Source organism: Myzus persicae, unplaced genomic scaffold, assembly GCF_001856785.1.
Source record: "Myzus persicae strain clone G006 unplaced genomic scaffold, MPER_G0061.0, whole genome shotgun sequence".
Taxonomy (NCBI): domain Eukaryota; kingdom Metazoa; phylum Arthropoda; class Insecta; order Hemiptera; family Aphididae; genus Myzus; species Myzus persicae.
Genome location: NW_019100880.1, coordinates 324,889 through 348,019, shown reverse-complemented (window position 1 = coordinate 348,019; position 23,131 = coordinate 324,889). Strand labels below are relative to the sequence as shown.

Genomic DNA, 23,131 nt, shown 5'->3' with positions numbered 1-23,131 from the left:
TTACAAAAATAATACTATATAATTATCGTTATTCCAGCTGTTTAATACATTGTATATTTGTATATGAATCAACGTTATACGTACAACAAAATAATATATAATATTTAATATAATATGCGTTATCGCCCACACGCGTATTTCAGTATTGCGCATTGGACTTACTCGTATAAAGCGCTCCTCTCGATCGGATGACAATATTTTATAAACGGTGGCTGATGGCTATTCTATCATTGCCAGAAAAAACTACCTACAATAATAAACACACGCGCGCCGAATATTTTCGTCGTTGTTGCTATTATTATTATTATTATTATTATTATTACGTTTTATAACAGGTCTGGTTTTTATTTTTTCTGCTCCGTTGTGGCGTTTTTTCCCCTCCACCCGTTGCAGGCGAGCAGTGTCTACACGCATTGCTTGGTTTTTGCTATATTTTTATTAGTATTATTACAGTCATTAATCCCGCCGAGGCCTTATAATAATATTATTATCATCATCACTGTTCTGTCACCATCGCGGTTGTCGTCGTCGTTGTTGTCGTTCATCACGGCGATACAATAATATTAATAATATTATATGTTATTATCATTTATTTTGTATTTGTTTAGTGAAAAAAAATAATACAAAAACGTTGTTGGAAATAATTATCGTTTTCACTTTTGTACGTGGGCACAGAATCTATTACGTGTCGCGCATATTATGTACACTCTTGTTCATAAACGTACAAGCGCGCATTTAATAACATAGGTGCCCACACCTATATAATTCGTGGGAACTATAATATTATTATCGATACACACTCTGGAGCATGACTGATAAAATAACATGAAACCTAATGCATGGTTTCGTTTCATTAATGTTTATTATTTTCTTAACCGAAAAACAATTCACTTCATAAAATTAGGTACTACTTATAATCGATTCCGACTAGGAATCGACATACTTACGTTTAGTATGCTAAATGTGTTCAGCTAAAATAATCGTACAAAGTGTTATTATTTTTCAAGGTAGTACTAACCTGTCAAAAATACATCGTCTTTACACCTGCTTCCGCTGTAACCAAATTGTGAGACTTAGGCAGTTTGGGTGATATGATTTTAATTACATAGACACCTCAAGATTCTTTGACATATTTTCAAAATTATAAATTATAGAAGTTTTTCTGAAAGGAAATTTTCATATTTAAGTGTCATAATGCATTTTTGTGGAAATGACCAGAAGTCTTAAGAATGCAATACATGCTGGATGTATACACAACAAACAATACTCACAATACATAACACAATATGTAAATATAGTAATATACAATAGGTATAATATAAATACAAATACAAATGTATTATTACATGGACGATGGACGCATGTTACCCGCAATGAGCTAACTCCTTTTTCTCAGTTCATGACACTTGAACTTGATTACATTGCTTCAAGCATTTGAGGCGTCAAATGTCTTGCAAGTGGTTGTCAAGAAGTCGTTTAGGAGTTTCGTTTGTGAATAGCTCTACTTATTCACATGTTTGTTGGCAAACTTTTTAAAATAATCCTGGATAGATGTTCATAAATTATGATGTTTGACTTCATTCCTGTCGAACCAATATGCTACAACAATGGTAAGAAGGACAATATTTAGACAATATGATGTTGGATTTGCTGGATCATCACCCTAAGTTCAAATAGGTGTTTAAGCTTACAGGAGAGATTTATTTTCCAGATCAAGTGTGGAATGTCTTTCGACTATTGAGTAAAACTGCGGCCTTTATTTTAATTTCAACCTTTTCTGATGGACTTGATGTTTCCAATAGATAATTTACATATTTGCCACGGAAATGAGTATCTCTATAAACGCCATGAAAAAAATCCAGATGATAATATGTTCAGAAATCTTGAGGTTTTTAGATCATTAAAATCGGAACAGTCAAACTCTCGCAATTCGGTCGTAGCAGAACTGCAGAAGAATTTTTATATTAAAAAATTGAATTGATACCTATGTTGCCGTATATTCATAATTTTTACATCCATGTGTGTGGGTAAATAGACTGATACTGGTTGTGTTACAATGTTCGTATGAGCTGAACCATAAGTCCCATGAATGCACGTTTGTTTATGTATTTTAATTTGAAACGATGTGAATCTTTTAAAATGCTAACCCTTATCTATATTTTCAAACAGATAATTCAATACTAACTATATTTTATTTATTAATGTCCATATTATTATGTTCTGGTACTTAAAATAGACTAATGTATTTTATATTTAGAAAGTTTTTGATTATTAATATAATAAGTACCCATATTGAAATGTACATGTTACTTAAAACCGTAAAAATAAATAAATAAATAATGTTAAAATACCCATATCTTCTAAAACCATGATAGAATTAAGAAGTGATATCAAAAAATTACTATTTCATATTCATTGTGTTAGCCATACAATAGTCATAATAAGTACAATATTATGAATAGAATTGGACATTTACTAATATAATAAATAATAAATAATAAAGATAAAATAGGAATAACTAATAAAGTCATGAGAATAGTAAGATTTATTTTAGTTTTAACATCACTGCACATTCTTTTATGTTTAACGTAATATTGTATCCCGGAAAACAGACATTTAATTCGGTACAAAAATAGATCTAACCTGCAGGTGTAAAAAATATATTTACAGGCAAAAGGTATATCTGCAATCTTTTCGTTATCAACTAAATTGTTCTTCATCATTAAAAATACTTCATTACGAAAGAAAGTATTAGAGTGAAAAGTTTAAAATTGCTCTCCTAAATAATTTTAAATTTTGAGATTGAAATAGCGTATTTTGGTTCTGATTAATGTTAATTTATTTTACACATGCTAAAACCTCAGAACTATAAGTGTGATGATTTGCCTATATAACCCTCCTTAGAAAATTACCAACTGACGATATTGAAAGTAAAGTTACCTGTTAACACTAATTTTATCAAATATAACTAACATTTTTTGAAATATGTTTTTTTGTACATAACTTAAAGTCCTTTAAAAAAATAAATTTTCAAAAACACTACTGTTTATTGTTATCATATTTTATTTTTGAATTTTTGAATGATAGCATATGCAATAGTAATATTATTCGAAAGCAAAATATTTTTTTCTGTGAATATTCAGTTCATGATTTGTAAAAAAAAAAATTCATTTACACTTTGTCGATAAAATTGGTGTTCATTTGTTACTGATATATCTAGTGTAGGTATAGTAACTGATAATAGTGTAACTATTATAGGTCTTTGATTTCGACTACCATTTTTTTCTCTCAAGGCGACATTCTGGGTTATCTGATTTTCAATTCATCACATATTTTATCGATCTTATGGTAAAAACTAAATTCTCATGTGAAATCCTTTCAGTATATTATATTTTATATATGCTGCGTTTCTTTTTGTTTAAAAGGAAAATCAACGGCTCTCGATTTTTTCTGTAGAAAATTGCAATTGTAATGGACCCGTGTGTTCGTGTAAACGCATCATCCATAGGATTAAAAAAGAAAAAAAGAATATATATTCATGTATATGGTTTTTTACCCAACTACGCTCATATTATAAAAGGACGAAAAAGCAGCTATAGAAACCTTATATTTCGGTAGTAAAAAAAATCTCTGTACGTGTTTTGTGTGTGCGGATTATGGCTGTTTCTTCGTGCGGATCGGAGTTAATATTAAAATGTTTCTCTCTAGTGATCTTAACTTCTAAACTCTATTTCATGACGTTATGCATTCGATTAAAATATGTTTAAGTTTTCGTAAAGTAATTGTTGAAATTAAAACGCAAAAATTGCTGAGCAGGTGCTCTGCTAACTGGATAGCACCGTTTATAAGCAGTTCTCGTTGAAATTGAGTACAAAATCACCACAACTAATATAAATGAGACATGACAATATTTATCTTGAACAAAATGTTTCGTTTCGTTTCTGACAATCATTCAATACAGCATAAACTTAATAAATGTTCAGAATACACTTTCAACGATTTTACTTTTAAGACAATCAACATATTATTATTAACGCCATTGTTTAAATACTGACGTCAAAAGCTATGCACGCCAGACGACCATCTAGGAACATGTTTTAAACATTTGTAGTAATATTATGTTACGGTGCCCGTATTAAAATACCCAAATAATTACTATAAATAATTTCACATTGTTTGTGCTTGAATTGAAGTTTAATATATTTGAATTATTCGATACCTATAATAATTATAGTTACGTTTATCATATATATAATATTGATTCGTCGTTTTTACATTTTTTGTGTTTGGGTGATTGTAGTTATTTCTTGTTTAGTTAAAATGCAATACGTTAACAACATATGTATATTTTTCACAAATGACCACCATTCCCAATAATATTCCCGATATAAAAATTATATGATTTTGAAAACATACTTCTTTACAAATATAATTTGATATTTGAATCGTCTACAAAGTAGTTTTCTATAAAAAAAAGTGTTATCAAGATAGCTGTATAAGTAAGCTTTTTCGAGTTTTTCCGGGTATACTTTCTGTGTCAGCATAGTGCATATTGCTCGTTTTGGATCATACTGTGTAAACGACTGTTATTTCTTCAGTAATCTTCTTAATTTTCTAAAAAAACTGACCAGGGAAACAAAAAAAAGGACCCTTTTAAACCAGCTGTATTTGGTCTTGAGACACCTTGTGTATCACTCTTGAAGTATTTCAAAAAAAAGAATCAAAAGTAGGTAATGACTTATGAAATATTTAAATTAAAGTGATTTTAAGACTTTAAATTCTAATTATACATAATAAATAATTTGTGTCATAAAATATTAAATAAAACAGTACAACTCATTAAGAACCAGTATAACTCAATATTTTATTTAAAATAAATACAACCATTTCGAGCTGATCGATGTTTGTTGTCAAATAAAATAAGAATAAGAATAAGAAACCCTCCAAATAAGCAAAAAAACCAAAAAAGTTATACTATAAATTCGACGTATTTGTGGATCCACTCACAACAAAAAACATTTATATTAATTACAGATTTATTTTTAAGTAAAATGTTTATAACTTTATTGTTTGAACTCTCTCCATTCATTTTAAAATAATAAATATAATTCAAAGATAAAAATATAAATGTAATTATTTATTTACTATTACAATATATTGTAACTATACAACAATAACATAAATTGAGTCGTGATTACAAAATAAACGAACCCATTAAAAGTTTCTATAAATTAATAATTTTTTTTAGTTTATACTTTGGAAATTGTATTTCTAAATGAAGTTAGTTTTTGCTTTGACTTTGAATGGAATAACATGCACTACACGTTATTAATGGAGTTGTTTGTACTTTATGCATTCAAAAAAGTGTAATAGTTTAACATGCAAAATTAGTTTTTAAAATATAAACAATATTTGCAATGATCTGGAAATTGAATAGGTATTTTTTCCACAAAAATTAAAAATTTTTGGAAAAACCCGATGAAATAATGCTTAATTTGTGTTCGTTTCGTATTATGCCGAAGTTATGTTGACCCAAGACTATTTTTAATCTTTAATACAGTATAACTATGAACATAGTTACATGGTAACATGTTACTATTTTTATAACATTAGATAAATTAAATAACACAGTCTCAATATTTATCTTTTCATAATTATTATTATAATATTCTACTCGTGTTATAAATTCGTATATAAATATTATATTATATATTTTTTTTTTTTATGACATAATATATATTGTTCTGTATATGTATCATATTGCACATTTTGTCGCTGACCAATCTATTAAATATATCTACATTTTAATAATATTCATATAATATTATTATATATTTTTATAATTAAAATATTATATCAAGTGTAACTAATTGTTACAAAATGATGAATCTGATACCAATAAATTAATTACGGACTTTCGTTCGATTATTGAGTAAATGCATGTTTAATTAGCTTTCGGATAATGCTTTAAAATCGTGGACAGCTTAGCAAATATAAACTGTGTAGATTTTGATAGTGTTGACGAGGGTCAGAGGGTCATATTTAAATCTTGTATAATTAATTAATCATACGTATATAAGATAATATTTTGATTACAGGAGCAATTTTTAATACTAAAAATGTCATTAAACCTCAAATTATATGTATATAATAGATTCAATTTGTGTATGCGTCATGAGAAATTCTTTAATGTAAGAATTAAAAAATGTAAATAGTTATGATGTTATGAATAATTTAAACTATAAAATGTTTAGCATTTTCTTAAAGAAAACCCTATAAGTATGTATTTTGCTCATTACTATTGAAATTATTTATTTCTTAATGTAACGTTTATAAATACATAATCAATAGCCATTTAAATATTTAAGTATCTCATCTAAGTATGCAAACGTATCATACTTCTACTTTAACCATTAACTATTTTAAAATTGTTCAATGAAATATATGTATCTCGCTGAACAATAATTATCACTAAGTATCATTGAATATTTGAATATGTATAGATCTAGGTAATTGTTAATTGAATAATGATTACTGATTATAAAAATAAACATACTAGTTCTCGATTTAATGTGAATATAAAATACTTATAAATAAATTATGAATTCAAGAAAATAATTGGAATAGATAAATAATAATCCAAATATCTTGAAAATTATTTTTGAATACATTAAAATGTATTACATTCAATATCGATTCGATTTTTTAATATTATTTATTTTTTATGGAAATGTATTTTATGCGTGCATTATTGTATAGGCGTTGACGCTTTGTAAACTTAAATAAAAGTGAATAAAATATACATAACATTTTTACATAATTTGTCTAGAACTTTTTACAATATTTTAATTTAAAATTTAAAATCGTAATAAAATACCAAATTGTAGAAGTTGTAGCAGTAACAACAACTACAGGAGTATGAGATAATTGCAGTTGAATTGTATTAAGGTCCTTTAAATCAAGACTTGAAACTAATATATTATAATTTTATATATCTATTATCTATGTATTATATAATATATATTATAGATTTTAAATTTATATTTTATATTAGGTACACATTTTAGATTTATAATTCATAATTTACTTTGAGAAAATTATCTCTATCGTTAGTTTCATATTAGTATTTACAATTATTATTAAATACAAAAATAAGAATCTTTGTCAAATTATGATGTATCAAATACATTATATCTTACTGTGGATATAATTTAATACCAAGATATGATTGTTATTTATTGAACATTTATAAATCAGACCCAAGAATGAATTAATGGTAAACAAATTTACTAAAAAAAAACACAGACCAATGTAGTAATGTCGAAGATCATATTTAAATATTATATTATAATAATTTTAGATCCACCTTGATAATTACTATGATTAGAATACACGGGTATACTGTATATCTGTGTAGTGAATATATTAATATGTTTTGTTAGTCAAATAAACCTTTGAACTACTGTCTATTATTAAATTATTTTGATCAAATTTATGTATATTTTATTAAACTTAAAATTATTATTATACCCCAATTACCAAAAATGAACACAAATATTTATGTATAAAATCGTTTTTAAAATACTGGTGCTCAAAAATTATTTTACTCGAATCACGGTATATTTATCATTGCATTCGTTTTGATTTTTGATTTTGTAAAACTACATAAAATGTTTTCTATTTTAATACTACTGAATATTATAGATTCATAAGTTATACAGTTATAGAACAGATTATATTATATTATGTTTATATTCATAATTATTTTCATAATTAATTCTAAATTTATATATGAAAGATAAATATATTGATGATTGATCATAATATTACCTTTATCATTATTCATTCGGTACTATTATTAGTTCTTCCAATTTGGTTCTAATAATTTATTTCATGAAGGCAATTTAAAATTGACGAATGACATAAAAGTGTAATAATCATCTTGAATCATTTTTTTTTTTAAGAAAATCGATACAAATGTTTTTGTTAAATAAAATCTTTAGATAGTATATCATGTCCAATAAATATTTGAAGACCCACAACAGAGAAATTTAAGTTAAAAAAAATGGTCATCATTTTATGATTCATTTACTAATACCTACAATTAATTCTTTTTAAGGATTACTACTAAACAATCAAATTTAAATCATTGATATGTTGTATGTATGTTGTTTGAATTGTCAAATTATGGTTTTCATACGTGTAGAATAAAACAATTTCATATCGTTATTTGTTGAGTTTAGGGGATATAGTCATGGTGGTTGCCTAGTTAAATTTGTAACACAATCCCCACTAATTTAGCATATTATTACGTTATTTTTTTCGCCTGGTTCGTCTAATGAAGTAAATTATATATATATATATATATATATGTATTAATAATATTAATATTAAGCTGTCCGCGCAGCGTGTGTACGTTTCTTTCCCACCACATTTTGGATGTCATACTATAGTGCCTCACTCGTTTAAAAATATAACGCCTGTTTGGCTCCCTCACAACACTTTACCGGGGACGCATATCCGAAAACAGCGCCGGTAGTCGTGCGGTCCGCGTGGAAACGCTGTTGACACATCCCTATGTTTATAATTTGTTTCAAATTATTTTTGTAATATATCAGAATCACGAAAGCTTTGCATTTTTATTATAAGATAAATTTCATAAAATTGTGCGTATGACATTACGATGCGACTGGTGCCATGGCCAATCTCAGAGTTAGTAATGAAGATCTGTTAGACGATGGACCGCAGTGTTATGCAAGAGCAAAGAAGAAGGATTCTGACGCACGTCGTCGTCGTGGATGGACCGTAGTCATCGGACGTGAACTGCGGTAATCAAATTGTAATTTAGTAAATATCGATGTAAATAGTTGTTAACCGTTTTATTTGAGAATATCAGGCTTAAAGTAATATAAAAATAAATTGTATTATTTGAAATTTCAAAAAAATCAATAGTTTTTTTTTTGATACACCTTTATATTATTATCGATTACATATTATTCGTAAATTTTCCAATGATAGGTATAATATTTAAACAAAATATATTTATGATAAATATAATATCAACTATATGTCTTTATAGTAAATAATTTGATCTAGATTATAGTTTTCCTAAAAACGTGTTGATAAAATGCAACGATTCCAAAATAACTTGTAGGCGTTGATATTAATATTATATTGTTGTAATAATGATATTGAAGAAATATAAAGCCTAAGTTGACATTATTTGTCACAGTATTCTGGAAAATAACAATATGCACAAACTAAATAATAAATATTACCTATATGTTTATATTGTATATACTTATATTTCACTGATCACTTCATTATAAAATACTAGGTTCTTGTAAAATGAAAATGAAAATCCAAATACTAATATTCAATTATCTTAAATAATAATAATATTTATTAGACATAATTTATTATTTCATTTGTATATGTCTGTACTAGAAGCTATGTAATTGACTATGATAGTATACATTTTGAAACTGAATTTAATATAAATAGGTTATGTGTAATGTATTATTCAATTTGACAGTTCAGAAATTTATTGAAAGGAATATTATGGAATAATAATAATATAAATGAATACACATACTTTAAAGTTTAAATTTATTCATTATTAATTTTTTGTAATATTAGCTGATATTTTATATAATTATTATAATTTTTAGTATAAAGAGAACATAAATTTAAAAATTATATAATATACTATTTACATATATTTATTCAAAAGATTTTAGATTTTAAGCTGAAACTGTATTTATGTACGTAATATATTAATAATAATATTATATAATCTACTTTTCGTCCGGTATTAAAATTTCAAACAATGAAATATCGTAACAGCTAGTTTAGGTAGTATTTTAGTAACACTTTTATTTAAATATAAAGTATATGATTATGTGGTTGTAACTTAACAGGCGTGTATCTAGGGTGCTAAGGGGATTTAGATTCCCACTATAAAATACGTGTTGTAATAAAATTTGTATAGTAGTCCTAAAATTATCAAAGAAAAAAAAATTTATAAATATTATTGTTATTAATACTATTAAATGTTATCTTGGTGAAAAAAAATCGTAATAAAATTAGATTTGCTATCTTTTGTAATAAAAATATGTAGCCTCTCCCAATTTAATATTTATAGAACCACGCCTGGACTTAAATTATATTAATGGCATATTATTGTAATTTATTTTGGTTTGGTATTTAATGTGTACTCTTTGGGTTATATTTAAAATAATTGGTCAAATTAAAAGAATTCTTTTTTTAAATAATACAAAAAATCAAATGATTAAACGCAGGAAAACATTTTTATGGTATTTCGTAGTTTTTATCTTTCTTTTCTATTTCTCATACCTAGAACATTAACCGAGACACCAAAATAGTTGCCTTTATTCGATTTAGAGTAGGTCATTATCTCGTTCCATTTTCTAGCCATAAATTATCACTGAACTTCTTTTATTATTGTACACTTAATCAAAAATGAGCAATTTGTGACTTCAAACATGTCCTATTTGATTGTCCTGTACTTACCACTCAGAATCTGAAAATCCTATTTCCTTCTTTTTTTTTTAAGTGTTGGCATCTATCTTATTCAAAAGTAACATCAACTTAGATCCACATCCACTACCATTATATCGCCCAATCTTTCCTTCTTACAGATACTTTTGGTTTAGTAATGGGTCTTTTTTTTATCTAATTAAAATTTCTATATATATATTGATAAATATCCACTCAGAATCTATAAGTCAAAAAGCTAGCATGGAAAGTGCTTGCAATACAATATAATTTACATTAATATAATGTGTTTAAATTGTTATTTCTTCGACTATATTAATATTCTGTGATAAATTATTCTGTGTTTTTTCGAATTTTTATGAGAATAATATTATTTAGTACTACTCATTGTAATGTGAATTATTGTTATATATTGTTTTGGAAATATAATATTTTATTTAGTGTTATACCTTATGTTCATTATATCAATGTTTTCATATCTATATGTTATTTACTATCTTTGTACAAAAAGTAAATTATAATTTGTTTATAATTAACTCTTAAAGAAAGTTATAATTTAAATAATATATTGCATTTTCTCTAAAATCTATAAAAGTAGTGTATATTAACTTCCTTACATAGTATACCAGAAAGTATATTATACTTTCTGGTATTTTTATAAATCTTATTTTTACATCTATAATTACCTATATTAATGGTTTACTTCGTTCAATTATTTTGAGATTCGAAGGTATAGTAATTATAACAGATACCTGTCGGTAATTTGTGATACTATTTGTTATGATGGTGGGCAAGTTATAAATAATCAGTTATCTTACTCAGTGTAATAATTAACTTTTGTTTACGTTGCTATAATTAACTTTTTATCAATGTATATTATACTTATTTTTAATTTATGCACAATGTTTATAGTTACCAAGTTTATTGTATATTGCTCTTTTGATAAAACATTCAATAAAGAAGTAAACGTTTATGAGCACTAACGATGCTTTTAATGATATACACAACACATTTTTGAGATTAACAACTTTCTAATGAGATGAATCATTAGCTGAGCTTCGAAGAATAAGTACACAGTTTTGTTATTTTCTGTATTTTAATACTCCTATGTTTATGACATTTTTTAAGACTTATACCTTAACTAATAAGTTATATTTTGATCAATGAATTAATACCATAAAATAAATGTCTTATTTTTATTTTAAAAATAAATTCAATTTAATTTTAGCGTAATAGCGTGTACCTACCTAATAATATGTTATTTATCAAATGCAAACATTTTTTAATTTTTCTTTTTCAACATCTGTTTTAATTACATGTTATTAGACACGTATTGTATTATATTTAACATAATTGTTTAGATAAAATTAAACATATTTTATTATTTCACGTATTTTAATACTGCAATTGGCATGTGAATTATATGCCATAATAAATATTATTACAATTGTGTTTTTGAAATTGAAAATGTTTTGTGAATCGTTCAAAACTTGTTTTAAATAATTTAATAATAAATAACACATCATAATTTTATAGTTGCTGGCATTACTGCTGCAGTATGTGTGTGCTTTATTGTGTTTATCGTAATAATATATGGCTATTATGTGGTACTAATATTATAGTATTGAAAAATGTAAATTTTTTACAAAATTCAACAATATACGAAACATCCTTTTCCGTTCTGAGGAGACAATAAAACTGTTAGTTTTTGTTTTAAAAACAAACACGGTCAATCACCAATTCTAAAAAATGTATTATAACCGTGTTTATTTCACTATACTATTGCAATTCATAACCTTAGTAGTTCAATACCCACACCTATGGTGTAATATTAGTATCATAATAAACATACAATCAGTACTTCTAAAATCGACCCGAAAACAAGATTAACGAATATCGTGTATTAGACGTTGTAATAATAATAATAATTAGAAAATGGAGTGGACTTTGATTTTATAATGTATAGGATATTATAGCCGATGATGTTATCATGGATAATATTGTTATACTATCTATATTATGGTCCTTCGTGTTCATAGAAGTTGTTGTAAACTGTATTCTACGTGTACCTCCATTTTTTGGGTTAAATTTGGTTTTTGTACCTACATATTATAATATTTAATAAACTATTAAATACACTGCACATAATAATGGGGAAATGCATTTTAATATTTTCTAGTGTCATGGGTTTTGCTGAACAGTATATTATATTATATACCATAATGCTATATACAGTGTGACTCTCCGTCGTACGTCTCCATCAATAATTAGATTTCCAAATTGAGTTTTTGACATATGCTTTAAAAAAATAATAACCACGTTACAGAGCTACTACCAAAATACCTAAACCATATTGTTTTACTTTGAATAAAAATAAACTAATTGTTTTCCTTGACGTGTTATAATTGTCAAATATCAATTTTAAATAATAGTTACATATCTACGTTGGTGGTTATAAGCTTAGTAAGTGTGCTAGAATGTATATTATTGAAAAATTAAATTCAAATGTTAATAAATATCTTAGAACCACTTCTAAATTCTATTGATAATGTTTTTGAATATATAAGAACTAGATCAGTTAAAAGTATTACTAATATGTAACTGTATAAATGGTTATTATTTTAATAAGTATTCTAGATTTGAATCTATAAATATTTAAACTAATGTCCGAATTCGGTAGCTGGGAAGATCTTTCAAGTGAATCTTTAGTGAATCATTAGAGAAACTTTATCAATTTTCTTCATAAGTATCACACTCACCTCAATGTACATAGCCTAATATAACAGATTGTGAAATAAAACAATCCAAGTTAAAAAAACCATTATAGGTAGGTAGGCATATATGCTGGCAGGGTATGGACGAGTCACTCTGTATACGATAATATAATTGTATCGGATCAAAAATATACTCTAAAAATAATAAATTTACTTATGTACTCATATTATATAACGTACTATATAGTAATGATCATGAATTAATAATAATAATATGTCAGAGACTGCAACACTGCAGGCTGTAAATATCTAACGTATAATTATTACTGTTGGCCGCGATAATATTATAATTATTTATCAGCGCTATACCTATCTATATTGTATACGTTTTTCGTGATATTGCGAAATAAACTACCTAGTGGGTAAAGTTATTTGCTACTACAATATTATGACAGACGGTAATACATAGTAAAACCGATTTGTCGATATATGTTAACGTAATGACATTCATTATTATAATACGCATCGTTCGGGTGTACTCATATGTTTAACATATACATATATAGGTGTATTCCTAGATGGATAGATAATAATATTATTATACTACGATTTGTGCTAAATCTTACTGGTTTGCCTATTCCATATTTGCGGGCCTGCGTGGGGGTGGGTTCTCGTGACGTTTCCACTGTGCGTGTGCGATTCGAGAAAATATACCGATATGACGCCGCCATTTATCATTATTATTATTATCTTTTTTTTATGCTGCTCCGACACGGAAGGCCAGCGAAAATTGCAATCGCTAGTATAGAACTTCGATTCCTTCCATTCTCATAGGTTTAACGAAGGTATAGGATCATTAAGGTAAAAATGCCCCCCTCTGCATCGGTTTTGAATTCTGTCAGTTCTTACATTTATATACGTAGCTTAATCATCAACTAAGAGGTTATTATCTAACAATAATTATTAAACAGTTGGACTTTTCAATTTTAAATTTATACCTAAAAAAGTTTTCTTTGTAGTAAAATTGTAATTTATTTTTAAATTATCTCTGTCCCCTCCCCTCTAGAAAATTACCCATGTCCAATTCCTCCGACCTCCACCCCTTACAGATCTGATAACATTTATTGTGTTTCCTATGAGATTTTCATTCCCCCCTTCGACAATATTTGTGCAGCCAACAGTTGTAGTGGTGAACTGGTGATTTGCCTCTAAAATTGCATTTCTGTCCGCCCATATAATAAATTACACGCGTTCACTCCACCGTCGATAATATCCTTCATTTTTATTATTAGGTACCTATTATTCTTATTATTAGTTAGGTAGGTTCCTATATTTTTATTAGTAGGTATCTATTATTATTATTAGATATTTACCTATATTACTATTATTACGCTCTATTTTTTCTTCACAAAGAAGCGAAACTATAGAGTGGCTAAACGGTTATATGTTGTCAGAACACGAGATGAAACCACTAGTTCAAATTTTGAATAGGGCACATCAAAATATTTTTAAAAAAAATATTCGCTAAATAATTTACAGTAAAACAGGGGGGGAGGGGTTTTTAGTTTGATAATTAAAAGTGTGTACCACCACGAGACACGTGTCTTTAAGTACCTAGTGTAAAAAATCTCGATAAGTTTTTGAGTTTTTAAAAGTTCCAAAAATCAGAATCTGATTACATTTATTATCAAACGAATAAAAACGGGGGTGATTGTGCTTGGTGAATCACTCTGTAGTCTGTATATCCCTATCAACAGTACTACTATGGCCGCCTATACCTACCTATTTGCTGTAGTTGTCGGTGAAACACTCAACGTACCGACGCCATGTTTGAGAACGGTTTAACTTTTATTCATTATAATACGTATACTATAACGAGTGATACATGTGGTATTATAATGCAGAGTGTGATTGAGTTTTGTTCATACGTTGTAGATATAATGTATATAGTTACACAAAGTCGTCTGATGCCTTTGAGGCTAATTGCGTTGGTGATTTTCGTTTGCCTTTTAATATAATAATTCGAACACTGTTGTAAGTATTTTCGTCATAATATATACGAATAATGAACTATAATTCGTGGTGACTACTCATGCGCGTTACATCTCAGCTGCATCAATGGGCAGTGTTAGGCCAGACAGCGTTTGTCTTATTAAAATTTGTACTTGGGACACCGTATAATTCGTGTTACGATTTGTAATATACATCGATCGAATTTCTAGACCTTTGACACGGTACAAGGCTATCTAATTCACAAGATAACAATTTATGAATGTCTAACAAACTATTAATTTTTTTCTTTTCTTGATTTCACTAAAATTTCTTTAAAATGTGCATGAACATAAATTTTAATCGGAGCAGGTTGGACGTCAAAATCGTGTATAAGGGGTGAAAGATTTCCTATTCACCGATGAACCAGTCCTAAATTATGCATATTTTATGCATTTAGGTATACCAATTGGCAATTACTAAAATATGATATATGTATCAATTGTGTTGTATTAATAATGCATAAAAAAAAAAATTATTTGTGTTGCTATACACGATTACTTTATTCATAAACTAGCTGACACGGCAATGTTCCGCTATTGCGAGATTTCTCAGATATTAATTTAATATTTATTTTCTGGATGTTAAATAATTATTTTTATTTTGACCACTTTTAGTTACGTCTCCATGGTAATGTACCCATATAAATTTAGCATCTCCTCCGCGGATTCTTTATAATGTTGAAAAACAATTATATCGCTTACGATAAGGAAAAAGACTGCCGGCAACGTGGTAATAATCTGACCCTGTACTTTTAAGGTTACTTTACTTTCGTCTAGGCATTTTCAAAAATGAGAGTAGTACGTTAGTATTAACCTTCGATCAAATGTACAATCAATTACGCCTTCAAGTGATTAAACCCACCAACAATCAATAATTAATAAATAACAATCAAAATCGTCGCCACACAACAATATACACCGCACAAAATGTATATACAGGTATACAATTTACATGTTTATTTTTTTATTTTAATTAACAATAAATAATTGTTTATTAATTTTATCGTATTTACTAAATTTATGCCCAAAACCTTCACTGTGATGTCATCTTTAATTTAAAAAAACTGCACGACGATTGAATAAGTAGTTTGGGAGTTTAAACTGACCATACAAACAAATGCTATCATTTTATAATATATTAGTATTAGTATAGATAAATACAATAAACTACAATATATTAAAAAAAAATAATAATAAAATAAAAATTAGAGTTTTGTTTTTATTTGACACAACGTATGATGTTACGATGTGTCTTACACGATAGTAGACAAAATTATTATTTGATATTTATTTTTAATGTTTTGGAAACCTATTCACCCGTTTTGTTTTACATTCATTAAATTTAAATATTTAATTATTCACTTCCTACTTACCTATATTATTTAGTATAATACCTCCTGTTTATAATATTACATAAACATGTAATTATGAATTAAGTATTTTGATCGTGGTTCTAGTTTTGAACCGATTATTAAAATAAAGTTAAATTGAAAAATAAGGATTATAACTTTATGGGTTTAATTAATGCTACTTTATTAAAGAGTTTTGATGAAATTTTGAAAAATTAAAATTAAAACGCAGTTGGTAGTAGGCATTTACATAATACAGTGTATCTGTTTAGTTTTTTTTATACACCCGTTATTATTGAGTTCTATAATAAAATAAAATGTATGTATCGGTCTAACTATTTACTGTATTGACTATTGACAAAACAATAATAACTAATAATTGTAATTATACATCACAATAGGAATCTAATAAAATTAACGATTTGAAATATACATAGGTACCTATGTTATATGAATAATTATTGTATAAGTCAAATATTTTATTTTTTAATTGCTCATATATGCATTCCAAAGTAATACTACTACACTACTATCCTGCGCAGTGAAAAAATTAAATTTTAAACCATATTTTATTTTTATATTTTATATTAAAATAAATCATTGACTACTTTTAAGTAAAAATTACATACGAACAGAAATATATAATCTGTATAATATTATTATGTTGTACTCGCATATTACATAATTAATCTATAGGTATAATAATGCAATCAATAGGTAAATTGAAATATTTTGCAAACCAATTATGTCGGGAATATAATTATTCCTTCTATCGCGTGTGACTGTTACATGTTTTTCTACTGAACAGCAATAATCGAATACCGAAATTGTATTTACGTAAATGTGTGGGGCGGATATGTTCAGTGTTCTGCATAAACGGTTATTATCGTAAGTGCGTGTAACTATAACAAGTTTTCAAGATATAGGAATGCCAGTGACACTAAAAAAACTTGTTTTGTTTGAAACGCTTTATTATTTTAACAAAACAATTTCTAAAAACTAACTGGATGTTTATCTAAGAGTATATTAGCCAATATTGTAAATTCCATCTTTGTGGTGTTAGGTTAGTATTTACTATAGGAGATGCAGTTTCGGTTTCAGACAATTTATGGAATTTTAAATTGGCTTTAAGAACCAATAAATTAAATTTGGTACCTAGGTAAATTCTTATGAAGAAATTTGTATTTTTATAATACGATCTCCGATATTAATTATTAAATATTTTTATAATAGTTACATATTAGTATGACAAAATTGTCCATCAGACAATGCTATTTAAAATTTTAATAAGAATCACACCCATCATAATAAGCATGTATGATAATTAAAATATATGTATACATTCGTAATGCACTTATTACATTTTTATAAGTGTAACATTTCTTTTTTAACCAGAATCTGTTATTTCGCTAATTTATAAAATTTTAAATTAATGTAACTATTGACACATTTTTTTTTGTCTAATTAATTCGATTTTTTTAATAATGAAATTTATTTATATATTAATTTTGTATTATTATAATATAGTTATGATATTATTAAAATGTAAAATATCATGCCTTTGCTGAATATGCAAAGAAATAATAATGTTTTATCTGAAAACCGTTTCTCACAAAATTTAAAGGTATAACATACCATATGGTTTTACAGTGTATATTTAAAAATGTATTAACATTTTTTTTACATTTTCATTGAGTAACATTAATATTTAAACCAATGTCAATGTCTGTTATACATTTATATTATAATATTATATCTTTATTCATTATCAAATTATACTTTCAATTGTATGGCTTGTTCATAATATTAGTGTGTTGTTATGATTGTGTTCTTTTAGTAACCATTATATTATTTTATGTTCTAGGTAAGTTTCAAAACATGAATAATTATTACTATGATAATGAAACAATAACCATCTTTGGTAAGTAAGAAGTAAAAATACAAAAATTGCTTGTTTGCAAATAACTAAAATAATTATATTATGTACTTCTTGCATTAATTATGTTTCATTGAAGTATATAGCATGTAGATATCTCCTAGAATATTTTTTTCTTTTTGGCCCTATCTAATGTTTACTTTGCCAAAAAATTGTTTGGATAGTTTGCTCCTTGCTTCGCCTATATACACCGTGGAGTGCTCCACATTACTATGTATAAAATTAGACGATGATATTTTATGATTGTGTATCTATATCAGATCGAGTATTATTTAAAATTATAATAATGTTAGGTAACTTATACTTTATTTTTTTTTTAAGTTTCCTACTGTAGTTTTTTCACCAAAACGACGGTCTTAGGTCACTTTGAAAATTGGATTATATAATAGTTTTTAGTTGAAAACAATTATTTTTCATTTCGACTTAAACATCAAATAAGCTCAAAAATGTATACCTTAATGAATTGCTATTCATTATTATTGTTTTTTCTCATGGTTAGTTTAGTTTAACTGTGGTCTATAACATAATTATGAATACTTAGAATCAAATTAAAATCTTTAACGACGCCTGACATCAAATTATAATAATAAAATAAACCCTTATAGCTTCTTCTTGAATGTAGAAACTACTTGAAAAATATTATGTATAGTTTCATGTTTAGTATCATGTAAAGATCGTGTTTATAATAGTTTTATTTTATCTCTAATTATTTAACTATACCATTAATTGTAATTCCCATTTAAACAAGTGTTAGTATTTGTTCTTTTGAATAATCTTAGTAACAATTTATGATAGCTCATCCCATAGTAATAGCACGAACATTTTTTAATCAATAAAATATTAGAATAATATTACCTACCCAATATGCTATGTATTCTAATTCCATACATATAACGATGTAATGCGTTGAACTGTTATAGTATAACTTTACCCCTGTTAATATTTGGCAAACTAAATTTTTATTTATTTTCCCCGGGGGCCAATATCGAGTCTACCGAAAGATAGAAATGTACGCATGCATAACGTTATTACAATGACAACCCTTAAGTCTTAATACAATAGATAAACATTATATGACACTGTGTTAGGTGTATTTTGTATATGCGACGTATCTACAAAATACATGTGAATCGTTCTTGCATAATAGTGACTTGGCGACTTCGATTCTGTGTTCGGAATTTGTAATCGGTTTCTGTATCATATAGATGCGTTTAATAACATAACGTGTGTTATGTGACGACGGATTACCGAAAACTGATTTAGAATACAAATTACAAAATTACGTATGTCCATTGTATATTATTGGAGGAGAAGGAAAATATAAATGAAGAAATCCCTCAGTATACGATTTTCGAATACGAAATATCTTTAATAAATGTATTTCAGTGATACTGTAACTACTGTTGTTTGTTTCAATATAAATCAGTGCTAACTTAAAATAATACATTTATAGACTTATCTAACTTGAAGTAGGTGAAGTGCATATATTATAAGCTCTATACAGATTGTAAACGAAAATCGTCTTAAGAAAATATGTTCTTTAAAATATATGTTTGTATGTAATTATTCCATACAGTATTTACATAATATTATTATAATTTCTAATTGTTTGATTATTTTGGAAAAAAACAACGCTAAAATGTTCCTTTTATTGTAGTAAAGACAGTTTTAATCAAGGCATTGCACCTGAACTATACAGAACCCCGACACCCTTAGAAACCTAGAAACCCTTAAGAAATCAAAAACACAAAACCCTTACAACTCGAATGATTCTGCTATCAAAACACCTGAATTAACCAAAACACGAATAAAACATTATAGTAGTTAACCCGGAACCCATATATTTTAATTTTTACACTCCTCACCATTTTATATGTATTTCTTGCAGTTGATTGGTTTTTGTAGTTTGTTGCTTCATAATAACAACACTTTAAACGGGAAAAATTTCACAATAAATTGTAGGTATATATTCAATAAATATTTTCTTAAAAATAAAATCCAATAAAATCATTTTTAAAATTTCTTTTCATCTTAAACATTTTTTGGGGGCTTACAGAAAAACATTTTTCTAGACTACTAAATACCCGTATTAACCAGTATTAATCAAAATAATAACGGTTATTAACACCCAGTATTTAGTTTGAATTTTTTATTTGGGCGTTTGAACAAAATAATACATTTAGCACCCGAAACCCGAGTAAATGATTCTGGTGCAAAGCCTTGGTTTCAATTGAAAAACTGAAATTGAAAAATCTTTAAGGTAAACTTTTTTAGTATACTTTAATCAATTAATTTACAAATGAAACGATACAAGTCTTAATTTGCAAATTTAAAAACAGATTTAGATATCCGAATAAAAAAAAAAAAATGAACAAAATCTGACAAATAACTTGCAATTTGTCTAATAATAATACGTGTATACTGTATATTATAGATAATATAATTAAATTAAACAATAATAAATTGTCCAGTTTTGTAAATTTTTTTAAATACGAATGGTCATTACAATATAAATACTTGTACGTAATTGTGCAGAATGATTTCTGTACACGGAATAGTTGCAAATAGTCAAACAAGCAACAAATGTCCTGAATTGTCACTATGGTATTCAACTTTAAAACCGTCTAAACTATTATTCTGATGCGTAACACCTGGGTTTTGATGGGAGAAACTTTAAATCAACTTTGGGGTTTGTTAAGCTGTCCATGCTAAACAAATCTGAAGCTTTCATACAGAATACGTGTACATTTAAAAAGAAGTGTCTTTCTGTATGTAAAATTAATTATTTTAATATGAGGTAAACATGAACGATGAAGAATGCAATAAAATATTGGTTTGTAACTGAGTGCACCTTATTAGGCTAGAGAAATACTTGTTTTGTCCAGATATCATTATGTTATAAAATATATTTCGGTAAACAAACATTTTGCATCAAATGGCGGGAGATAAGGTAAAATTCACATACAGAAAGACTTCGATGACTAGGTGTACATTTATGAACCTACCTATGTATCATATATTATGATAAAAATTGTTTAGTAACCGAAAGTGTCATAATAATGTAATTATACGTATAATATAGAATCATCATATATACAGTTTAATTTATATACAAAGAAAAGTGTGTTAAAATTATATCTAACCAATACAACAGACCTATAAACAAGTAGTTTTTTGAAAGGACTTTATTTGCCTTTGCGATAGGCTTGATGACTTAAACTACAGTATGTTACGTATGGACTGTCAACCAAACACGCATATACGTTATCTTAATAAAAATAATTTACAAAATAAAATGGTCTTCATCATAGATTTTACAAATGTTTGAATATTATGAAATTCACCGCGTTACCTATAGATTGGGTGCAATTATATGTGTGTGTGTCTTGTGTATATTTTTCACATAAAGCCAATTGGAGATAAGAACGTTGGTGTATAATGGTTACTACTTATTGGTCAATAATGATAGGTGTCTCAAGGAGTCTTCTTGGCTTTTGAGAAGTTGGCAATTGTTGTCAAATAATCTACTTCGAACATTTAATATTGAATATTATTATAGCAAACTTGATAATAGTGGTCAAGGGTGGATCTACAGTTCCGAAATAAGCAAAATGTTCTTATCTTACCATAAATAACTGCAGTCCGCTAAGATTGCTTTCAGTTATCATTACAGATTTAATAAAATCCACTTTAATATACTAACATTTTTCACGTATCAAATTGCATTTACTTTTCCACTTATGTAATTTTGCTATGAAATATTAGAATTAAACAATAATAATAATATTATTATTATTATTATTGTACAGAATTATTATCTCCCTAGCAGTGGTGTAGCTAAATAGCCTATCTAAAACGCCGTGTTATCATATTTTTGTAATTTTAAATACATAAAATAAAATATCATGCTTAAATACGAGATACAAGAAAAAACCCCTTTAGTTGGTGTAAAAGATCAGGAATAATAAGTCAAGCTCGTATATTAAGTATACTTAGTCAAAATTATTTTTTATAATATATTTTATGATGTTGATCCTTAGTTAAATTAGTAATGTCTTACGCGTATGTTAACATACAAAATAATAATGTCCACCTTTATTATGTTTTCAACTTTTTGTTTTTATTTTATAAATAAATTCTATGCGATATAAAGTTGTTATGGCTTGTTTGTATTGGTTGACTTTTTCTGATTTATTGCAGTATATACATTTTATGTTTATGAGTATAATTAAGAATAAGAGTATTAAAATTCGTAACATAAACATTCGGTTAATAACTCTTAGCTATTGTTGAAGTTTATTCCGGCAGATGGCGACGCTTAAACTGTTTTATTTTATAGATCTAAGTAAATATTTTTTTTTATAAATATAATTGTAGCAGTAGACATTTATTTAAACGTATTACAATTTTAATTCAACAAATAATCATAAATTTACAAATATCTTAAATATTTAAAAAAAAACATTTAACAAAATATACAAAATCCAATGTTTTTTTTTATTATTATTTTTAAGCTTCGGCAACTGAGACCATTAGGTGGTAGGCTGTAGGATGTGGTACTGT

The 23,131-nt window shown here is 26.5% G+C and overlaps 1 protein-coding gene across 2 annotated transcripts in view; it reads left to right on the top strand.

The window, feature by feature from the left end:
• Positions 1-23,131, top strand: part of LOC111026565 (cAMP-specific 3',5'-cyclic phosphodiesterase) — a 242,857-nt gene that overhangs the window by 15,411 nt on the left and 204,315 nt on the right. The window contains exon 1 of one of the 2 annotated variants that reach the window (XM_022304668.1): positions 8,594-8,828. The exons of the other annotated variant lie outside the window; for it this stretch is intronic. Coding sequence (XP_022160360.1) covers positions 8,698-8,828 — 131 coding nt within the window. The 5' untranslated portion in view covers positions 8,594-8,697. Of the gene's footprint in view, positions 1-8,593; positions 8,829-23,131 lie in introns of those variants that run through there. 2 annotated transcript variants of the gene reach the window in all.